This window comes from Pinus tabuliformis, chromosome 6 (genome assembly GCF_031772625.1).
Source record: "Pinus tabuliformis cultivar Carrire ecotype Pingquan chromosome 6, CPIR1, whole genome shotgun sequence".
Classification (NCBI taxonomy): Eukaryota; Viridiplantae; Streptophyta; class Pinopsida; order Pinales; family Pinaceae; genus Pinus; species Pinus tabuliformis.
In genome coordinates, this window is record NC_142292.1 from 631,942,331 (window position 1) to 631,959,967 (window position 17,637).

The 17,637-nt window shown below is 33.9% G+C and overlaps 2 protein-coding genes across 2 annotated transcripts; one reads left to right on the forward strand and one right to left on the reverse strand.

Annotated features, from left to right (window-relative positions):
* The first annotated feature begins 1,956 nt into the window (after positions 1–1,956).
* On the forward strand, positions 1,957–6,461 carry LOC149260225 (putative protein phosphatase 2C 44). Its single transcript, XM_089457386.1, has 4 exons — positions 1,957–1,978; positions 2,094–2,338; positions 5,817–6,090; positions 6,262–6,461. Exons 1-4 carry the CDS (start codon positions 1,957–1,959, stop codon positions 6,459–6,461), a joined length of 741 nt encoding a protein of 246 aa, XP_089313512.1.
* A 7,371-nt stretch (positions 6,462–13,832) lies between these two features.
* LOC149260226 (histone H2A-like) lies at positions 13,833–14,483 on the reverse strand. The gene is made up of 2 exons (XM_089379423.1): positions 14,277–14,483; positions 13,833–14,054 (listed from the first exon to the last, which is right to left on the reverse strand). Exons 1-2 carry the CDS (start codon positions 14,481–14,483, stop codon positions 13,833–13,835), a joined length of 429 nt encoding a protein of 142 aa, XP_089235549.1.
* Between the last annotated feature and the right edge of the window lie 3,154 nt (positions 14,484–17,637).

Consider the following 17,637-nt stretch of genomic DNA (forward strand, 5'->3'; position numbering starts at 1 on the left):
TGTAAAGACTCCACATTTAAAACAAAATGGAAAGGTAGGATTAGAAACATATTGGATCATAAAGCAATAGAGTATAGTGGAAGCATGGGATCCTTATAATTATCACTGGTCCTCCTTAAGCCTTACTAGGATTGGTGCCTTTTGGTGTCTTAGGCAAGAAGAATGATTTTCTAGGTATCATTTTCATTTTGTTGCTCCTATGGGGCTTCTTAGGTTCAGAATTTTAAGGGACCCAACATCGTAAAAGTGTTGTTTGGTGGCTTGGGACTGTAACACATAAATTGGTACTTAGCCCCAAACAACTTGAGAGCGTACAAATTTCCGAGGACAAAGGATAAGAAGAAGTTACTATTAAAATTTAAAATTCCGGCTTAACAAACTCTACCTGGGATTTCTTGAAAATTTTAATTTACCAACCTTTGCATTTCATCAAGAGATGAGAGCCTTACTGTAAAAAAAGGATTGAAACTTAAAAGTAATGATCTGTTATCATCTTTTTCCATTCCACTAGTCACAAAACATTAAACATGTATGTACTAGTTCACTCTACATGATTCATGATTTATCGCAGAAATGGTAAAAAACTCAATGCTTATTTCTTCTGATCTCAACAGAAATTTTCATTTTGAAATCTTATAAATTTATTAAAATACTAACAATAGTACAAAATTATATATTATTTTCAAACGATCAGGAACTTTACGGCCCTAAAAGTTTTATTATGAGTAAAAGCTTATAATTTCATTGTCTTCTAACAGTTTTGTGTGAACGAACTCTAAATTTCTTGCACCATTCTGACTTGAAGTAAATGCACAGGTGGTATATTGTAGGGAGACAGAGTCAACCTGCAATTGTTTTGGAGAAACCTATAGAGCTTGTCAATTAGTAATCCTTCAAAAGGCCTAGCGCTCTTATTAGTCTTCAATGTGATTTTTACTAGAAGATACACAAACCTTGTATTCTTTGCCAATTCAATCTACTACAATTCCTCATCTAAGAGTAGTTACTTTCTTCCATTGTATTTATGCTTGCATAACTTCTGTCATGTGAGGAGGAATGAGTTTCTCTAAGCTTGAGATAGTCTTTTATGCTTTCAAAAACCTGGTTGATAAATTCAGAGCCTTCAATGTTTGGGGCATCTTTGTAACCATATTGGGCTACACATTTATATACACCTTTTGGTTCTAGTTTTCCAACCATAAATCACTCCGACAAAAGTATTGTCTTGACTAGAACCATTCTTATGGTAACATTGATAAGAACTTCATGCAAAGACCCCAAATTCTTTACATAATGCTCAATAATTGGTGGTAATTCATAAATAAGGTCACTACAAAGGAAATGAATTCCTGGTACAAGTGAATTCACCCCAACAATCAATCCATTCAAACCTGCTATGCTGAGTTTTGTCCATGCTAAATATTTATACTTTTTCTACCTTCGTTATTTCGAAGAGAACATTATGGTCAGAAAAATTGTTGCAATGACGAAGGGACACCAACCACTCTGTGGCACCTTATTCAATACAGATGATAGATAAACTCCTTCAAGGATAGCAAAAAATAGAGTGGAGGGTAGTATAAGAACCAAACCATAAGCATGACCAAAATTGTTGCAATTAGGAAGGGACACCAACCTCCCTGTGGCACTTGTTCAATATAGATGATAGATAAATGCCTTCAAAGATATAAAAAATAGAGTGAATGGTAGTATAAGAAAAACATGCATGTTCTAAACCACAAGCATGACCAAGGTTACTATGCATGTTGTAATGAACATGACCCCAACCACTGCAACCCTTGCACCACCAAACACCTAAAATTATCCTTGGAAACTCAAAAGAATCAATAAAAACTACCAAATTCGGTTGTGAGATATAAATTCGTATAAATACAATATGCATTGCCAAATTGTGTTCCATCCTGGAATCCTACGACAATTGCAAGGCAAATAACCATGAGAACATACTTAACTTCAGGTGAATATATATAACCCTCGTAATTTTGTGAGGTATGAACAATATTCACTCGAGGGAAGCTGTAATCAATGCTTGACTGGCTACAATGGCTTCTAAAGTGGCAACAATACGACAGCTGGCTTCACTCCATCCTCACCTGATACAGGAGAAGGACGCTGCAAGTTACAAAACAATAAAGTAATTCATGGATTTCATTTAGTGAAGGGTAAAACAAGGCATGATATGGAGGAGTACCATGTCACAGAGTATAGGCATGTAGAAGATCATGATTTTGGGCTTTTTGCTATCTTTGACGGACATTTGGGACATGGCGTCCCATGTTACTTACAATCAAATCTTTTTGACAACATTTTAAATGAGGTAGGTATGAAGTGCTCGTGCCTTGGATGGTCATCTCAAATTTTCATGGCCTTTTGCAAGATTTTGTATTGCATTTCAACTGTTTCCGTAAATTTTTGAACTGATCAACTTTATTCAATTTTGTATGATGATGTTTTAATACATTTTTTAAACATTTTTTTAAAGGGTTTTATTAAAACTAGTGTAGATTCATCAAATTTGGGTTCATCAAGTACTGAGAGGGATCAAATTTCTTGAGGTGTAAATTTTTATTATTATTTGATCTCTCTTGATATTTTGACAGATCCGGGTTTAAGATGGATCTATGCTATTTTATTTATTTTTTAGATATTCATATATATATATGTAACAACATCTATGTCATACCGGGTTGTAGAGCACCTTGTTACTCTCATACAATTCCCAAGAAAATACTATATTTTTCTTTTGGTACACTGACCTTCCAATTCATGAAGTAAAACTTATGATGAGTGTGCCTTTCATCCCTAAATGTGTAAAATTTTTACAGCTAAGAATAACTGCAAGTAATATTGAGAATTTATAAAATTTAAATTTCTCAAAAAAAAATGTTATTAGTTTATTTAATAATATTACTCATTTAAAAATTTTGAATATTGTGTGGGGTTCAAAGATTTTTGTGTCTATTTTATTTACAATGGTTTTGAAGGGTTGTTTTGCAAAAGACATTAATAATACATATATTTAAGTCAATAATTCTAAGCATTCACAATCCATGAAACCAATTAAAGAGTTCGAAATGTATTTAAAAGCTAGGGGAAAATTAAGATACAAAGGTCAATAGTTAAAACCATTTCTAACCCATCACAATAGAAATTGGAATTTTACTTTGAATCAACTTTTTGTGAGTAATTTATAAACCATGGATATAATATTTTCGAAATACAAATTCCCCAGAACCTATTAAAAGAGAATTTTAAATATCAATTTTCTTCATCAAATCTAAAATTTTCAGTCATAAATGGTGTGAAAAAAGGTCTTGCCTACTACCACTACATATGGTTAATTCTAATTTTTTAACAGTGAATTACAAAAACACTATTAACAAAACTGCATGCAATGTTCATTATTGAAATGTATGGCATGGGCTAACTATACACCAACAATTTCAAACATTCACTCTCTATACCAAATAAAATAAAAATCAAATTTGTTTAAAAAAACTAATAAAAAATTAAAATAACAAAATTTATTTTATTACAAAATTTTGATGGTACTCAATCCACTATTATTATTATGTATATAGATCTGGGTAAAATTGGATCCTGCTTCTGATATTAAAGATGGGTAAAATTGGATCCTGCTTCTGATATTAAAGATGTAATGTAGAATAAGCCTAGAACCCAATGGCTATTGAGGCCATTGTACCTCAAAAAATTACACTGTACAAAAAAATTAATCAAGTGACACCTTCCATTAATTCTATTTCAGCAAAAAAAAATCTCAGTTGTATACCATGAACCATGTCGTCAAAATTTTGAGGGTCAGGGTAAATAACCGAGATTGCTTTTGATGAAACGGAACTGATGGGAGGTTTCGCTCGAATAGTTGTTTTGTACAGTTTAATTTCTTGATGTACATTTGGATTACATGGTTCATGATATGTAACTGAGATTGTCGTTGCTCATATGGAATTGGTAGCAGATGTCTCTTGAATACTTGTATTGTACAGTGTAATTTCTCGATGTACATTGGCCTCAAATATAGAAAAGAAAGTATAGACACTAAGTGCTCACTCCTACATGAGGATCTGAATTGGTGAGAGTTAGTCCTGGCTATTTAGTATTTTTTTTATATTACAGTACCATTTCCTATTAACAGACGACAGAAGATAAGATAAGACTAGTTTTGTTAATGGTAGTGGGTGGCCAAAAGAGAGGTCAATGGGGCTCAAAAGTACACTAGTTACAACATACTGTGAAAGTGCCCATTATTTGTCATTAGGTATAGATGTAAAAAGTACAGGAAGTAGAAGAAGCATCCACATCTGTATCAATCACTATGTAGCTACCGATGTGCTGCTTGATAATGTGACCTAGGGAGTGCCTGGGTAGTACCAATCTATAGTCTACATATTTAAATTAGTGCTAGAAACGGGTTTAGCAAATTTTGGTCCTTTCATTAGTTGAGTAGGGTTTGATTCCCAACTTAAATTGTAATCTAGAATGAGATTCTTGATTTTGTCCACAATTCACTCTCTAAATTAGCTAATTTGTAAGTCTATTTCAATTATTACCAACCTATATCCTTTCTGAGTTGGATGATAGGTATCACGCCTCATTACCAAATGCATATATTTTTTATTATCTTATTTTTGAGCCCTTGGGTTGGTTTGATTGGCCTTGGAGTTAGACATTGAACTTCTCAGAAATGGGATGTCACAAGTCCAACTCTTACGATTCCTTTGGGGTTATGCACTGTAATTAATGCTGATGGTCTACCTGGTTTACCATCTATGAGTCATGGGGAATACTTGTAATCAATGCTGATGGTCTACCTGGTTTACCATTTATGAATCATGGGGAATACTTGTAATCAATGCTGATGGCCTACCTGGTTTAGCATCTATGAATCATAGTGAATACTTGGAAGCTCTCTGTAAATTTAACAACATCTATTTAAATTTTATAGTTGATTGTATTGTGACATGTATTGTTTTGCTAGCGCTAGTCAATCAAAAATAAAAATTATACATTAAATTGGAGAAGGTTCAAAGTTTCTTTCCATTTTCCAAATTGCATATGTTTATCTCAATTGCCTAACTTGATTGTAACTTGTGAAACAATTTCGTTTTCTCCTCTATTATTTCTATTATGGTGTTTCTACATGCATTGACTTCATGGGTTAATTTCCTATGTTTTCTCTTTGGCATATGATATATATTGTTAATTGTAACAATGGTCTGCATCTATGAACAAGATTATTCTAGTTGTGATATATCGCCATGTCCATTTCTCAACCTCAAAGGCAAAGATTCTCCAACATTTTACTTCTCACATATAATGAATTTCTTGTTTTTCCCCATCATATTTCTAGTTGAATATGTTTCATGCGTAAATCCACTATTTCTCAAATAGCTTAAACTGTTCATATATTACCTATACTTATATGTTCATGTGTCTCTTGCAACTATCCAAAGAAAAAACATCTAGTAGTAGCATTACGCCATGGCATAAAGCAATAGTGCTTCCTTATTGCAAAAATTGCATTTGCGACAAATCGTTATCATTTTTGGTAATTTCCTTCATTTATATAAATATGATGGTTCTCAAATGACTCTTCAGAAAAAAATTATATATCAGATGAGAACTCTGACTCTGATGCACATCTAGTAAAATGCTTTTACAACTGATCTGCCATTTGTTGTATTGGTTTTCACTTGCTATTTCCAAAGTTTGGTATGGTGTAAAATGCTAATTAAGTATTTTAATGCTGACAAGTATCTATGATAATAATGGAGCCGAAGTTCTGGATAGACCCAGAAAATGCCATCAAGAATGCATACAACTGGACTGATGGGAAAATTTTAGCAAAGGCAGCTGATTTAGTGCCCGGTGGCTACACAACAGTCACTGCTATTTTAGTTGATGGGAAAAAACTCTTTGTAGCAAATACAAGGGATTCCAGGGCTGTTATGTGTAAAAACGACACTGCTATTCAACTAACTGTTGATCATGAGGCAAGTATTGAATGCCAAAACATCGAGAAGGGTGGATTTGTGACACTCGTGCTAGGTACCACTACAAATGTTGTACAGAGGTTAATTTTAATGAGAACATACTTAAATAATTTTTTGATTTGTAACTTTATAATTCTATCTTAATGTTCTAGCTCAAGAGTAACATTTGAATGGTCACAGGGAGAAATTGTATACTTAATGGCGTTCTTTTTTGATATATTTGGAGATGCACCTCGAGTTAATGGTGAGCTTGCTATAGCTCATGCGTTTGGTGACAAGAGTCTGAAGCAACATTTAAGTTCAGAACTAGATGTGAGAGACACGACCATAGATGCAACCACAGAATTTCTCGTTTTGGCTAGTGATGGATTGTGGAAGGCAAGGGATTTTTTCCAATCATTGACTTATTTGCATAGTTACTGTTAGATGCATATTTTTTTCGTAAACTCATCTCATGGGAGAAAGCATCTAGGAATTTTTTTTATTACTGTATTGTCATTAATTTTACTCGAATACTTCATCTGAATACCAGAGAGGTTTTTTTTTGAAGTTCTTAAATAAAGATGCCCCAAGTAACTGCATTGCAAAGAGAGAATTTCCTTTCCCTAGGTGCTAGATCTGAGGGGTATTTATCTACCCAGTCCCTGGAATTGCACGTAGTGTCACCCCTTAACTTATGCTATAGGAATGTAGAAAACTGTAGCGAGAATGGAGGTAAGGTGGTTGGCTTAACATTCCGTCGACCTCACCAGTTGAATCAATGCTTGTTGGGAAAATAAAAGCTTCTATGGAAATGATACGTAATTATTAACATAAATACTTTTAAAACATCAAAGAATATAGATCAAATATTCTGAAGTTTCAATCGATCAGAGTTTCTCCAGAAGAAGAAACACATTGATAGAAAGTTCAGTTATGTAAAACTAAATTAAACCTATTGATTGGGAAGAGGTAGAACAACGATTGACAACATCAATAAGGAGGTGTGTAGAGCATCTCTGAAACAATCTAAAATCTGTAATGAGCTCAAATGACCAAAACAGGTCAACAGGATTGGGAAGAAAAACGATTGACTGCCTAGAGCATCTTTGAAATAGTCTAAAATCTATGTTAAGGAAAGAAAGGAAGAGTAGAGAATAATATGGAAAACGGGTCTGGGTGGACTCAAAAGTGGGGCAAATCCAGAAGCGTAAACCCTAGATAATGAAGTAAGTTAGAGGAAAGCATTCGAGAAGTAGTGTTGCACCAGAAAATGTTTCGTGGAATTAGCTAGGACTTGGAAAGTTTGAGGAAGAGAAATAACGAGGTCAGAGTGAGAGTTAGAAGAGGAGCCATCATCACTGTAAATTGCCACAAACATGCCAATGCTGAGCTGATAATGGGCCAATGAGAGGAAAAAATATTTTCAAGGATTGAGTTTCATGTCATATTTATTATTATTTGGACATCTAATTTCATTCTCTCATATTTCACTATTCAATATTCATGATTGTATGGAATCCTACGAAAATTGCAAGGCAGATAACCATGAGAACATAGTTAACTTCAGGTGAATATATCTAACCCTCGTAATTTTGTGAGGTATGCACAATATTCACTCGAGTGAAGCAACTAAGAGCCATGGATTGTCTTATGATTGAGAATGTGGATGTAATCAATGCTTGACTGGCTACAATGGTTCCTAAAGTGGCAACAGTACAAGTTTCCAAGGACAAAGGATAAAAAGGAGTTACTATTAAAATTTAAAATTCCCTCTTAACAAACTCTACCTGTGATTTCTTGAAAATTTTAATTTACCAGCCTCTGCATTTCATCAAAAGATGAGAGCCTTACTGTAAAAGAAGGATTGAAACTGAAAAGTAATGAGTTGTTATCATTTTTCTCCATTCCACCAGTCACAAAACATTAAACATGTATGTACGAGTTCACTCTACATGATTCATGATTTATTACAGAAATGGTAAAAAACTCAATGTTTATTTCTTCTGATCTCAACAAAAACTTGCATTTTTAAATCTTATAAATCTATTAAAATAGTAACAATAGTACAAAATTATATCTTATTTTCGATGATCAGGAACTTTAAGGCCCTAAAAGCTTTATTATGAGTAAAAGCTTATAATTTCATTGTCTTCTAACAATTTTGTGTGAACGAACTCTAAATTTCTTGCACCATTCTGACTAGAAGTAAATTCACAGGTGGTATATTGTAGGGAGATAGAGCCAACCTGCAATTGTTTTGGAGAAACCTGTAGAGCTTGTCAATAAGTAATCCTTCAAAAGGCACAGTGCTCTTATTAGTCTTCAATTTGGTTTTTCCTAGAACATACACAGACCTTGTATTCTTTGCCAATTCAATCTACTACAATTCCTCATCTAAGAGTAGTTACTTTCTTCCACTGTATTTCTGCTTGCATAACTTCTATCATGTGAGGAGGAATGAGTTCCTCTAAGCTTGAGATAGTCTTTTACACTTTCAAAAACTTGGTTGATAAATTCATATTCTTCAATGTTTGGGGCATCTTTGTAACCATATTGAGCTACACATTTATATACACCTTTTGGCTCTAGTTTTCCAACCATAAATTTCTCTGACAAAAGTATTGTCTTGACTGGAACCATTCTTATGGTGACAATGACAAGAACTTCATGCAGAGACCCCAAATTCTTTACATAATGCTCAATAATCGGTGGTAATTTAGAAATAAGGTCACTGCAAAAGAAATGAATTCCTGGTATAAGGGAATTCACCCCGACAACCAATCCATTCAAACCTTCTATGATGAGTTTTCTCTGTGCTAAATAGTTATACTTTTTCTACCTTCCTTATTTCCAAGAGAACATTATGGTCAGAAAAATTGTTGCAATGATGAAGGGACACCAACCACCCTGTGGCACCTTATTCAATACAAATGATAGATAAACTCCTTCAAAGATAGCAAAAAACGGAGTGAAGGGTGATATAATAAAAACATGCATGTTCCAACCCACAAGCATGACCAAAATTTTTGCAATTAGGAAGGGACACCAACCTCCCTGTGGAACCTTTTTCAATATAGATGATAGATAAAATCCTTCAAAGATAGCAAAAAATAGAGTGAAGGGTAGTATAAGAAAAACATGCATGTTCCAAACCACAAGCATGACCAAGGTTACTACGCACGTCGTAATGAAAATGACACCAACCAGTGCAACCCCTGCACCACCAAACACCTAAAATTATCCTTGGAAACTCAACAGAATCGATAAAAACTACCAAATTCAGTTGTCATATATAAATTTGTATACTCTTACCATATGCATTTCCAAACTATGTTCCATCCCAGAATCCTATTACAATTGCAAGGTAGATAACCATGAGAACATAGTTAACTTCAGGTGAATAGATCTAACCCTCGTAATTTTGTGAGGTATGCACAATATTCACTCGAGGGAAGCAACTAAGAGCCATGGACTGTCTTATGATTGAGATTGTTTCTGTAATCAATGTTTGACTTGCTACAATGGTTGATAAAGTGGCAACAATGAACATTGGCCAATACACAGGTTGTGGTATTTCTTTGTAGAATGTACAGCCTATGTCCCCTAGGTTTTTAATCAAATAATTCACTTGTCCCATATATGTGATAAGCAAAGATGGGTGAACCAACACACAAAAAAGCAAGTTGCACCAAAAAACCCAAATTTCTCATTATGGTACTAAAACTTAAGGAGGATGAAGCACACATGTATGATGAAATACTAATAATTTTTTCCTTGACATAGCTTGGACCTGGATTGATTTTCTTTTGAAATGGCCCAAGTCTGCAAACATGGCCTCTGCACCTGGATCCAGTCAGAACAAAGAACTGATGTTAGTGTTTCTATTTGTATAGCTTTAAAATAAATAATTGGGATGAAGTTATGAATTTTGTTTGAGAAAATCATTGGTATGGATTTATCAATTGAGTTAGAAAAAATTCCAAGTATACTATATGATAAAATGAGACACATCATCATGAGAATAATCAATACCTGTTATACATAAGACTACACCTCCAAGCATCACCCATCCTTATTTGTGATATTCATGAAAGTAATAATATATATAATATGGGTTGAATGCCTTCAATGCTCCAAAATAATATTTCACAATATTATACAGTCCGATCACGATGTTGGTCACGAACCAGGCGATCATTATGGTTGAGACATGAAGCTAACTTTACTTGTACTAAGATTTTGAAAAAGGAACAGTAGTAATAGGATAAAAAATGATGAGTACAAAAACGCCTGCATGATTTAACATACGGAAAAAAAAATTATGTCAGGAAATGGGATGCCATAATTCACATTATACCCAGATATGATATCATGTTTATGATAGGGAGCTACATCCCTCCTTCAAATAAACTAAACCATACTCGAAAACTTGATTACATCCAAATATACTCATGGAAGGCAAGCTAATAGTGTCTACTTTGCAATCTTCTATCATCTTACCTTAGCTCATGTTACTATTCCTTGACAAAATTCCTTGCATAGCTCACATCATTGTAGGAATAAAAAGGCATCATAATTTGGAACAAAATCAACATGTGTGATGGAGCATTGAGTTGAGGTGCCACGTTGATACCAGTTTGACATGAAAGGATTTTTTGAGATACATTTATGGGTAGACCTGATTGTAGGAGTCAGTGCTCCAACCAATCACCATACAAGTGCCCATAAGAGATTTATTCAAGCTTAGTAACAATTACTATCATGATTCATCAGTGGCTAATGTTTAAATACTAAATTGCAAAATGTAGTTAATGCCAAATAATATATACATTTTTTATGTCATTAGGCAGTAGCAACAACAGAACTAAGTTGTGGGTTCTATATTGGGAAAATTCGTATTGTGGAATTTGGGTTTTGCATGAGTATTTTTGTTTATAGAGAAAATGAGGTTATGAATAATGGTGGAGAGATGTTGTGAAATTGCATAGAATGCAATGATAGGTGGCTATGGTAAACATGGGTGTAATGACCAAACACTGAAACTATTTAATGCAATGCCTAAGCTAGATGAAGTTACATGGAATTTTGTAATTTCAGGATATGCACAGAATGGGTAATGCCATGAGGCCCTAAATTTTTTTGGTCAAATGAAGGAGAGTGTTTTTAAGCCAAATAACTTTACCTTTGGCACCATTGTCAAGGCCTGCACTGGGAGTACAACTCCGGAATAGGGGAAGAAGATCCATGCTGACATTATTAAGAGTGGGTTTGAGGTAGATTTTTCTGTTGGAATCACCCTTGTTGGCAGGTATAAAAAATGTGGGAATGTAGATGATGGATGACAAATGTTAGACCTAACCACAAGATAAAACAACATCAACATCATTAGTTAAGTAGAAAAGATAAGAAGAAAGATGCATACTTTTATAGGTGTTTTTCCATATTCAATATTCATGACATATAGCTTGGAATTGGATTGATTTCCTGTTGAAATGGCCCAATTATGCAAACATGCCTCAACAGCTGGATCCAGTCAGAGCAAAGAACTAATGTTAGTGTTTCTATTTGTATAGCTTTAACATAAATAATTGGGATGAAATTATGAATTTTTTTTTAGAAAATCGTTGGTATGGATTTATCAATTGAGTTAGAAAATAGTTCCAATTATACTATATGATAAAATGAGGCACATATGATCATGAGAATAATCAATACCTGTTATACACAAGACTACACCTCCAAGCATCACCCATCCTTGTTTGTGATATTCATGAAAGTAATAGTATATATAATATCGGTTGAATTCCTTGAATGCTCCAGGATAATATTTCAAAATATTATACAGTCCTGTCATGACATTGGTCACAAACCAGGCAATCATTATGGGTGAGAACATGAAGCTAACTTTACTTGTACCGGGTTTTTCAAAAACGAACAGAAGAATTTTTCCCAGAAAAAAAGAGCTTTCGAACGGGTAGAATCTCTACCTCTCAAACCCAAGATGGAGGTGTTGGCAACAAAGCCACCATCATAACAACAATCAGAAACATTTTCTGAGTCGTTTCACTCTTCTCAAGCAATTCCTTTGTCTTCGAGTTTATAGCATTTCCAACATTTTGCATACTGAAAAAATTCAATCTAGTATATGATGCAAGGAGCGTCAATTGCTTGCCAGTGCTTTTTTCAAGGTTGACAACCCCTGTATTCTTTGCTAGTTCAAGGTGTTACTGGAGAAACACCTTTTGAAATTTCCAAGTTGGTAGGAGTACTTAACTAAAGAAAATTGAACTAAAGATGTATTTCGTCAGACTCGATTTAAAATACAACCCACACCCACAAAAGATCAATAGGAAAATAAAATTGTTGTTCCCATCATGTGCTTCAAAAAGTCGATTTTATTGAGACACGAATTAAAAAATTACATGTCAACAAGGGTGTTTGGTTAGGAAAGGGGTGTGTTATATGCTCCTACCAACGTTCGAATCTTAGAGATAGGTTTCACCCCTCGAAGCCAGGGGACACCTTGTGAAGCAAAACATGACAAGCAACCAGGGCCACAGAAAAGTTTGGGGAAACATTATAATAGAAAAGATACACACCCATGGTTTCTAACAAAAGGGATCTTTAGAACTATATCTCCTAAGAAGGCTACATTAAATAGTAATATATTCATATTAGCCATGGGTTCAATTTCCACACAGTAATGAAAGTAAGCATTTTGTCTAATATAAATAATTAATTATCAACACTATAATTGAATTTAGAAGAATTTTGCCTAGAAAAAACATATCTTTCGAACATGTAGAAACTCTACCTCTGAAACCCAAGATGGAGGTGCCAGCAACAAAGCCACCCATGGGTCCATTTGAGAAGTCCTTCTCTCAAAATTTCTCAACCATGTGATTCGTCAATGCAAAGACCCCTTAGATTGCAGCAAATGTGAGACCATAACTCCTTATAAGTTGCATAGTATTGATTAAACCTGAAAGGGAAATTCTCCTTTCAACCTTCGGTACATCATACCATCTGGCCACCATACCTCCTCAGACATACCCCCAACGAAACCACTCATCATGCCACTGAAAGTCTTAAACGTTAAACCAGGGGTGTCTTCCATCCTTATCTTCTCTGTAGGATCCATTTCCACCAGTGTCTTTCCTTGCAAGATGCTCCAAAAATGGAAGTATTTCATATTAAAGCCATAGATTATTAAAACCCTAGATAAAGATTTAGGTTTGATTCCGAAAAAGGACTATATAGACAATTCCTTTGATTCCACTAAGAGGATAATGTAATTTGTCCCCTGATTCTGTGAACGTGTACGCATTAAAATGGAGCCATGCCTTTCACAGATTTAATTAGAACCCAAAAGGGCCTAATAAGAAAATTCCAAGTTTCTGACCAAATGAGTAGCAGTATTGTAATCAGTAGCCCTAGAATTTTAGAAATTAAAACAGGGATTATATTTAATAATAAGCGGGAACCTGCAATTCACAAGAGGCTTTTGTGTTTCAAACATATAAAACTTGGCAAATGAACCACATAGAAAAAAGGATTTTAATCCAAATTATTCACTATACAAAAGGCATCACCACCAGCCTCCAGATTAATTCTACACAAACAAAACAAGGAGCAACATGGCCATACAGGCACCGTGACCCATAAAACCTTCGAAGGCTACAACATTAGCATCAATGTCACACAAAAAAGCCCAAAATCACGACACCCAGGCCCGCTGACAGTCAAATCAGGAACATTCGTATTCATGGCTATGGATGCTTACAAATAAGACCAAACCCCAAAATACAAGTGCCACTAGGACTTCTTTGAACCTTTAGCCTTCTCTGGCCTCTTTTTTCGAGCCTTCTTGGGCAAGAGCACCTGGTGAATGTTTGGAATTATGCCTCCATGAGATATGGTAACCTTCCCCAAAAGCTTTCCCAATTCATCGTCATTTCTCACGGCCATCTGAATATGGCGGGGAATTATCCTATTCTTCTTGTTGTCTCTCGCAGCATTTCCTGCCAATTCAAGAACCTGGAACCGAACAAAGAGCCCCAAAACTAAATCAACAAATTCCCCAAAATGAAACCCTTAACACCCCACGAAATAAATCCAATATCATGTAAATCCCCAAAACCCTAACTCGAAAAACACACTAATTGACAAAATCCACTCATACAATCGAACCACCAAACAAATCGCTACATCATAGAACCAAATCAATGTGTTAAAAACAGAATTCATATCAATATTTACCTCAGTTGCTAGGTATTCAAGCACGGCTGCAAGAAAAATGGGGGCTCCAATCCCAACCCTCTTGGCATATCTGCCATTCTTCAGATACTTGGCAAGCCTTCCAACAGGAAATTGAAGGCCGACCTGGACTGATTTCAGGACGAGCTTTTTCTTGGATCCTCCCTTTTGGCCCCCTGCACCCTTCCCTGACTTAGCAGAGGTTTCCATAGGTAGCGCTCTGTCAGTTTACAGCAATCTAGGAGTTACATAGTACACAATGATGCAGATGCTATGAAGCGAAGACACACAAAAAGTCTAATTATTTGTTTATTTTTGCATTTCAGCCTCCACTCTGACAAAAATCAAATAAGCCACTTGTCCCGCATATGTAATAAGTAGAAATGGGTAAACCAACACATAGAAATCTTGAAGCAAGCTACACCAAAAAACCCAAATTACTATGCCTGAAATAAAACAGAGAAGAAGGGGAGCCAAATTATCTTTCCCACAACAACAGTTTCTTTAAGCTAGTTTGTCCTCCACCACGACAGCGACATCCGACTTGAAGCCTTCAATCGATGCAGAGAGTGAATGCAAATCAGATGATCAATTCCATTCCAGTCCGAGAAGCACTTAGAAGTATTACCGAGCGAGGGCAAGTGCGAGGTCTCAAGCACCTGGAAGTAGCGTAGCGTCGAGCGAGGGCAAGGGTGAGGTCGATTTGCTGGGTCGCATCTCATTTTTATAATTTGTAGTTAAATCAATATGATGGGTAAGATTATCTTAATCGTCTGTAATTTGTAGTTAAATCAATTGGATGGGTAAGATTATCTTAATCATCTAACAATTAAATCAAAGGCTTAGAATTGTACACGTAACCCGAGAGGAAAGTTGATTTCAAAGGGAAACCCCTTACGGCATAAATATTTTTAGATTCAAAGTTTATTGATATGAAAGATAAAAACAAATGTCAAATCCTTGATTTGATTCTTACTTGACTTTGGCGTGTGCAAGTTACAAGAAATGTCATTGGGAAGGATCGGAAGACAATGGAGAGAATGGATTGGATAGGATTCATTTTCTATTGGAGATCATTTATGCACTCGAGCCATCTAATTTTGAAATGTTTCTAGTAGGGATTCCTATGGTTTTTAATGTTGTAATTCTTTCACCTCATTGACCATTATTTTGTGCAAGAAAAAATATTAGGAATGCCACATAAGACATCGATGGACAGGTAAATCAATTTATAAATGCAATGTCAATTCCAAGATATCGTCTTTGTATTGTTTGATTTTATTTTGAACATTTATTTTTATTTTGTTTTGTCTTTTAACTATGAAATTGAAAATACTAGGTATCATGTCCATTTAAACAACAACCAAAGCTTCAAGATGAAATTAGTATTACACAATATTGATTGAAATCCTTTTAGTTGTTTTTGTTAAAATATTTCATGACTATTACAAAGTTTACTTTCATGTTATTATTTAAGCACATGTTGTTTATATACTTGACAAAGTTCATGGATTAGAGAATGAAATTTTATTGCGAATATAATGACAAGGATTAGACATCACATCTCATATTATTTTGTTTCACAAGTTATCTACAACTTGATATTTTTAGCATGTAACTTAGTTGAGATGATTGTACCTTAAGATTTCCTTGAAGGTTGAATACTAAGTTACTAAGGTGTTATTTCCTTTCGTGGTGTTTTATTTTTTTTGTTTATATAGGTCATCTGGCCACCTAATAGCCACTATCACCCAACTCAAGAAAACTTGTTTGAATTTCTCACTTTTATGGCGAAAAATAGCTTTGACATTGCTGATGTTAGCATTTATGTTGCATAAATATTTTATAGTCTACTTTAGTTTATATTCTAGTGTTCATCATCTTTCATGTATTACACAAAAACAACTCAGAACTGAATATTGATGGTACTAATCCAAGAATTGATGAAAGAGGAGAACAATATATATAACATTGGAGCGAAAAAAGTGAAAAGATGGAGAGAGAACAAAACTCATCTAGTGTTACCCTTAGAGCCAATATGTATCGTACATAAGACACACACATAGAGAATGATGGTCAAGTCTTTCGAGTTGTTGAAATCACATGCAATTCCTTGGTAGCACAATGATAATGCTTTGAAGTGATGAAACAAAATTTCATGTGTAAATTGTAGTCCAACCAATATTAAATTGGAAACTGATATTGTAATATTTTACATTTTATATAATATAGTTTATGTGGTTGAAATTATTTATAGTTGTACTTTATATAGATTAGTATTGTAATTAACATATGTAATTTTGCATTTTTAAATTAGATTAACATGCACATTGTATGACACTTTATTTAATTTAGTCACAAAATCATACTAATTAATTTATGTTGATTAATAATAATCACAAAAAATTAATCTAAAGCTACTAAATTAGTAGTTTATATTGATTAATAATAAACACAAATAAAATTAATATACAACTAAATTAGTTTTTTATAATGAGTATTAATCAAACTAAATGAAATAAATATTATCTACTAAATTATTTGGTTATATAATGAATATGAAACTACCAAGGAAAGATAAATGACTATTGCAAATGATAAATTTGTGATTACAAATGACGACTAAATGTTGCATATATATGACTATTAGTTGTTAATTTACAATATCTTATAACATGACCAAAATTTAGTCGTATTTCTTTTGTCATTAATTTGTTTCGAATGATGACCAAAGTTTTCATATATATGAGTATTAGTATCTAATTTATAGTATTTTATAACACGACCAAAATTTAGTCATATTTCTTTGGTCATCAATTGTTTTCAAATCTTGACTAAAATTTTCATATATATGACTATTAGTAGCTAATTTACAATATCTTATAACACGACCAACATTTTGGTCGTATTTATTCAGTTATTAATTGACTTACTCGGGTGAACATATAGTAGTAAATTTTGTTGTATATTTGGTAATTAATTGTGGAAATTAAACACTAAATAAATAACTAAATTAATGCCTAAATATACCACTACACAATTTAATTGAGACAACCAATTAATCAATAATCTAAAAATGACTAAAATTTGGTCATGTTGTAAGATATTGTAAATTAGCTACTACTAGCCATTCAATGAAAAATGGTCATTTTTATGAAAACTTTAGTCCTTTTTTTAGTAACTAATTAGTCATTTTGTACTAGTGAGAAAACTCATTCTTCACATCTTTTCTGTTGGTTCCATGGGTGAAATGTATATTTTGTGTGAAGTGCTTATGGAGCCTTGACTCTTGCTACACGTAATTCTTATTGCCTATATTTTCTAGATAGGAAACTTGAAGAAGGGGTATGGCATCATCTTTCAT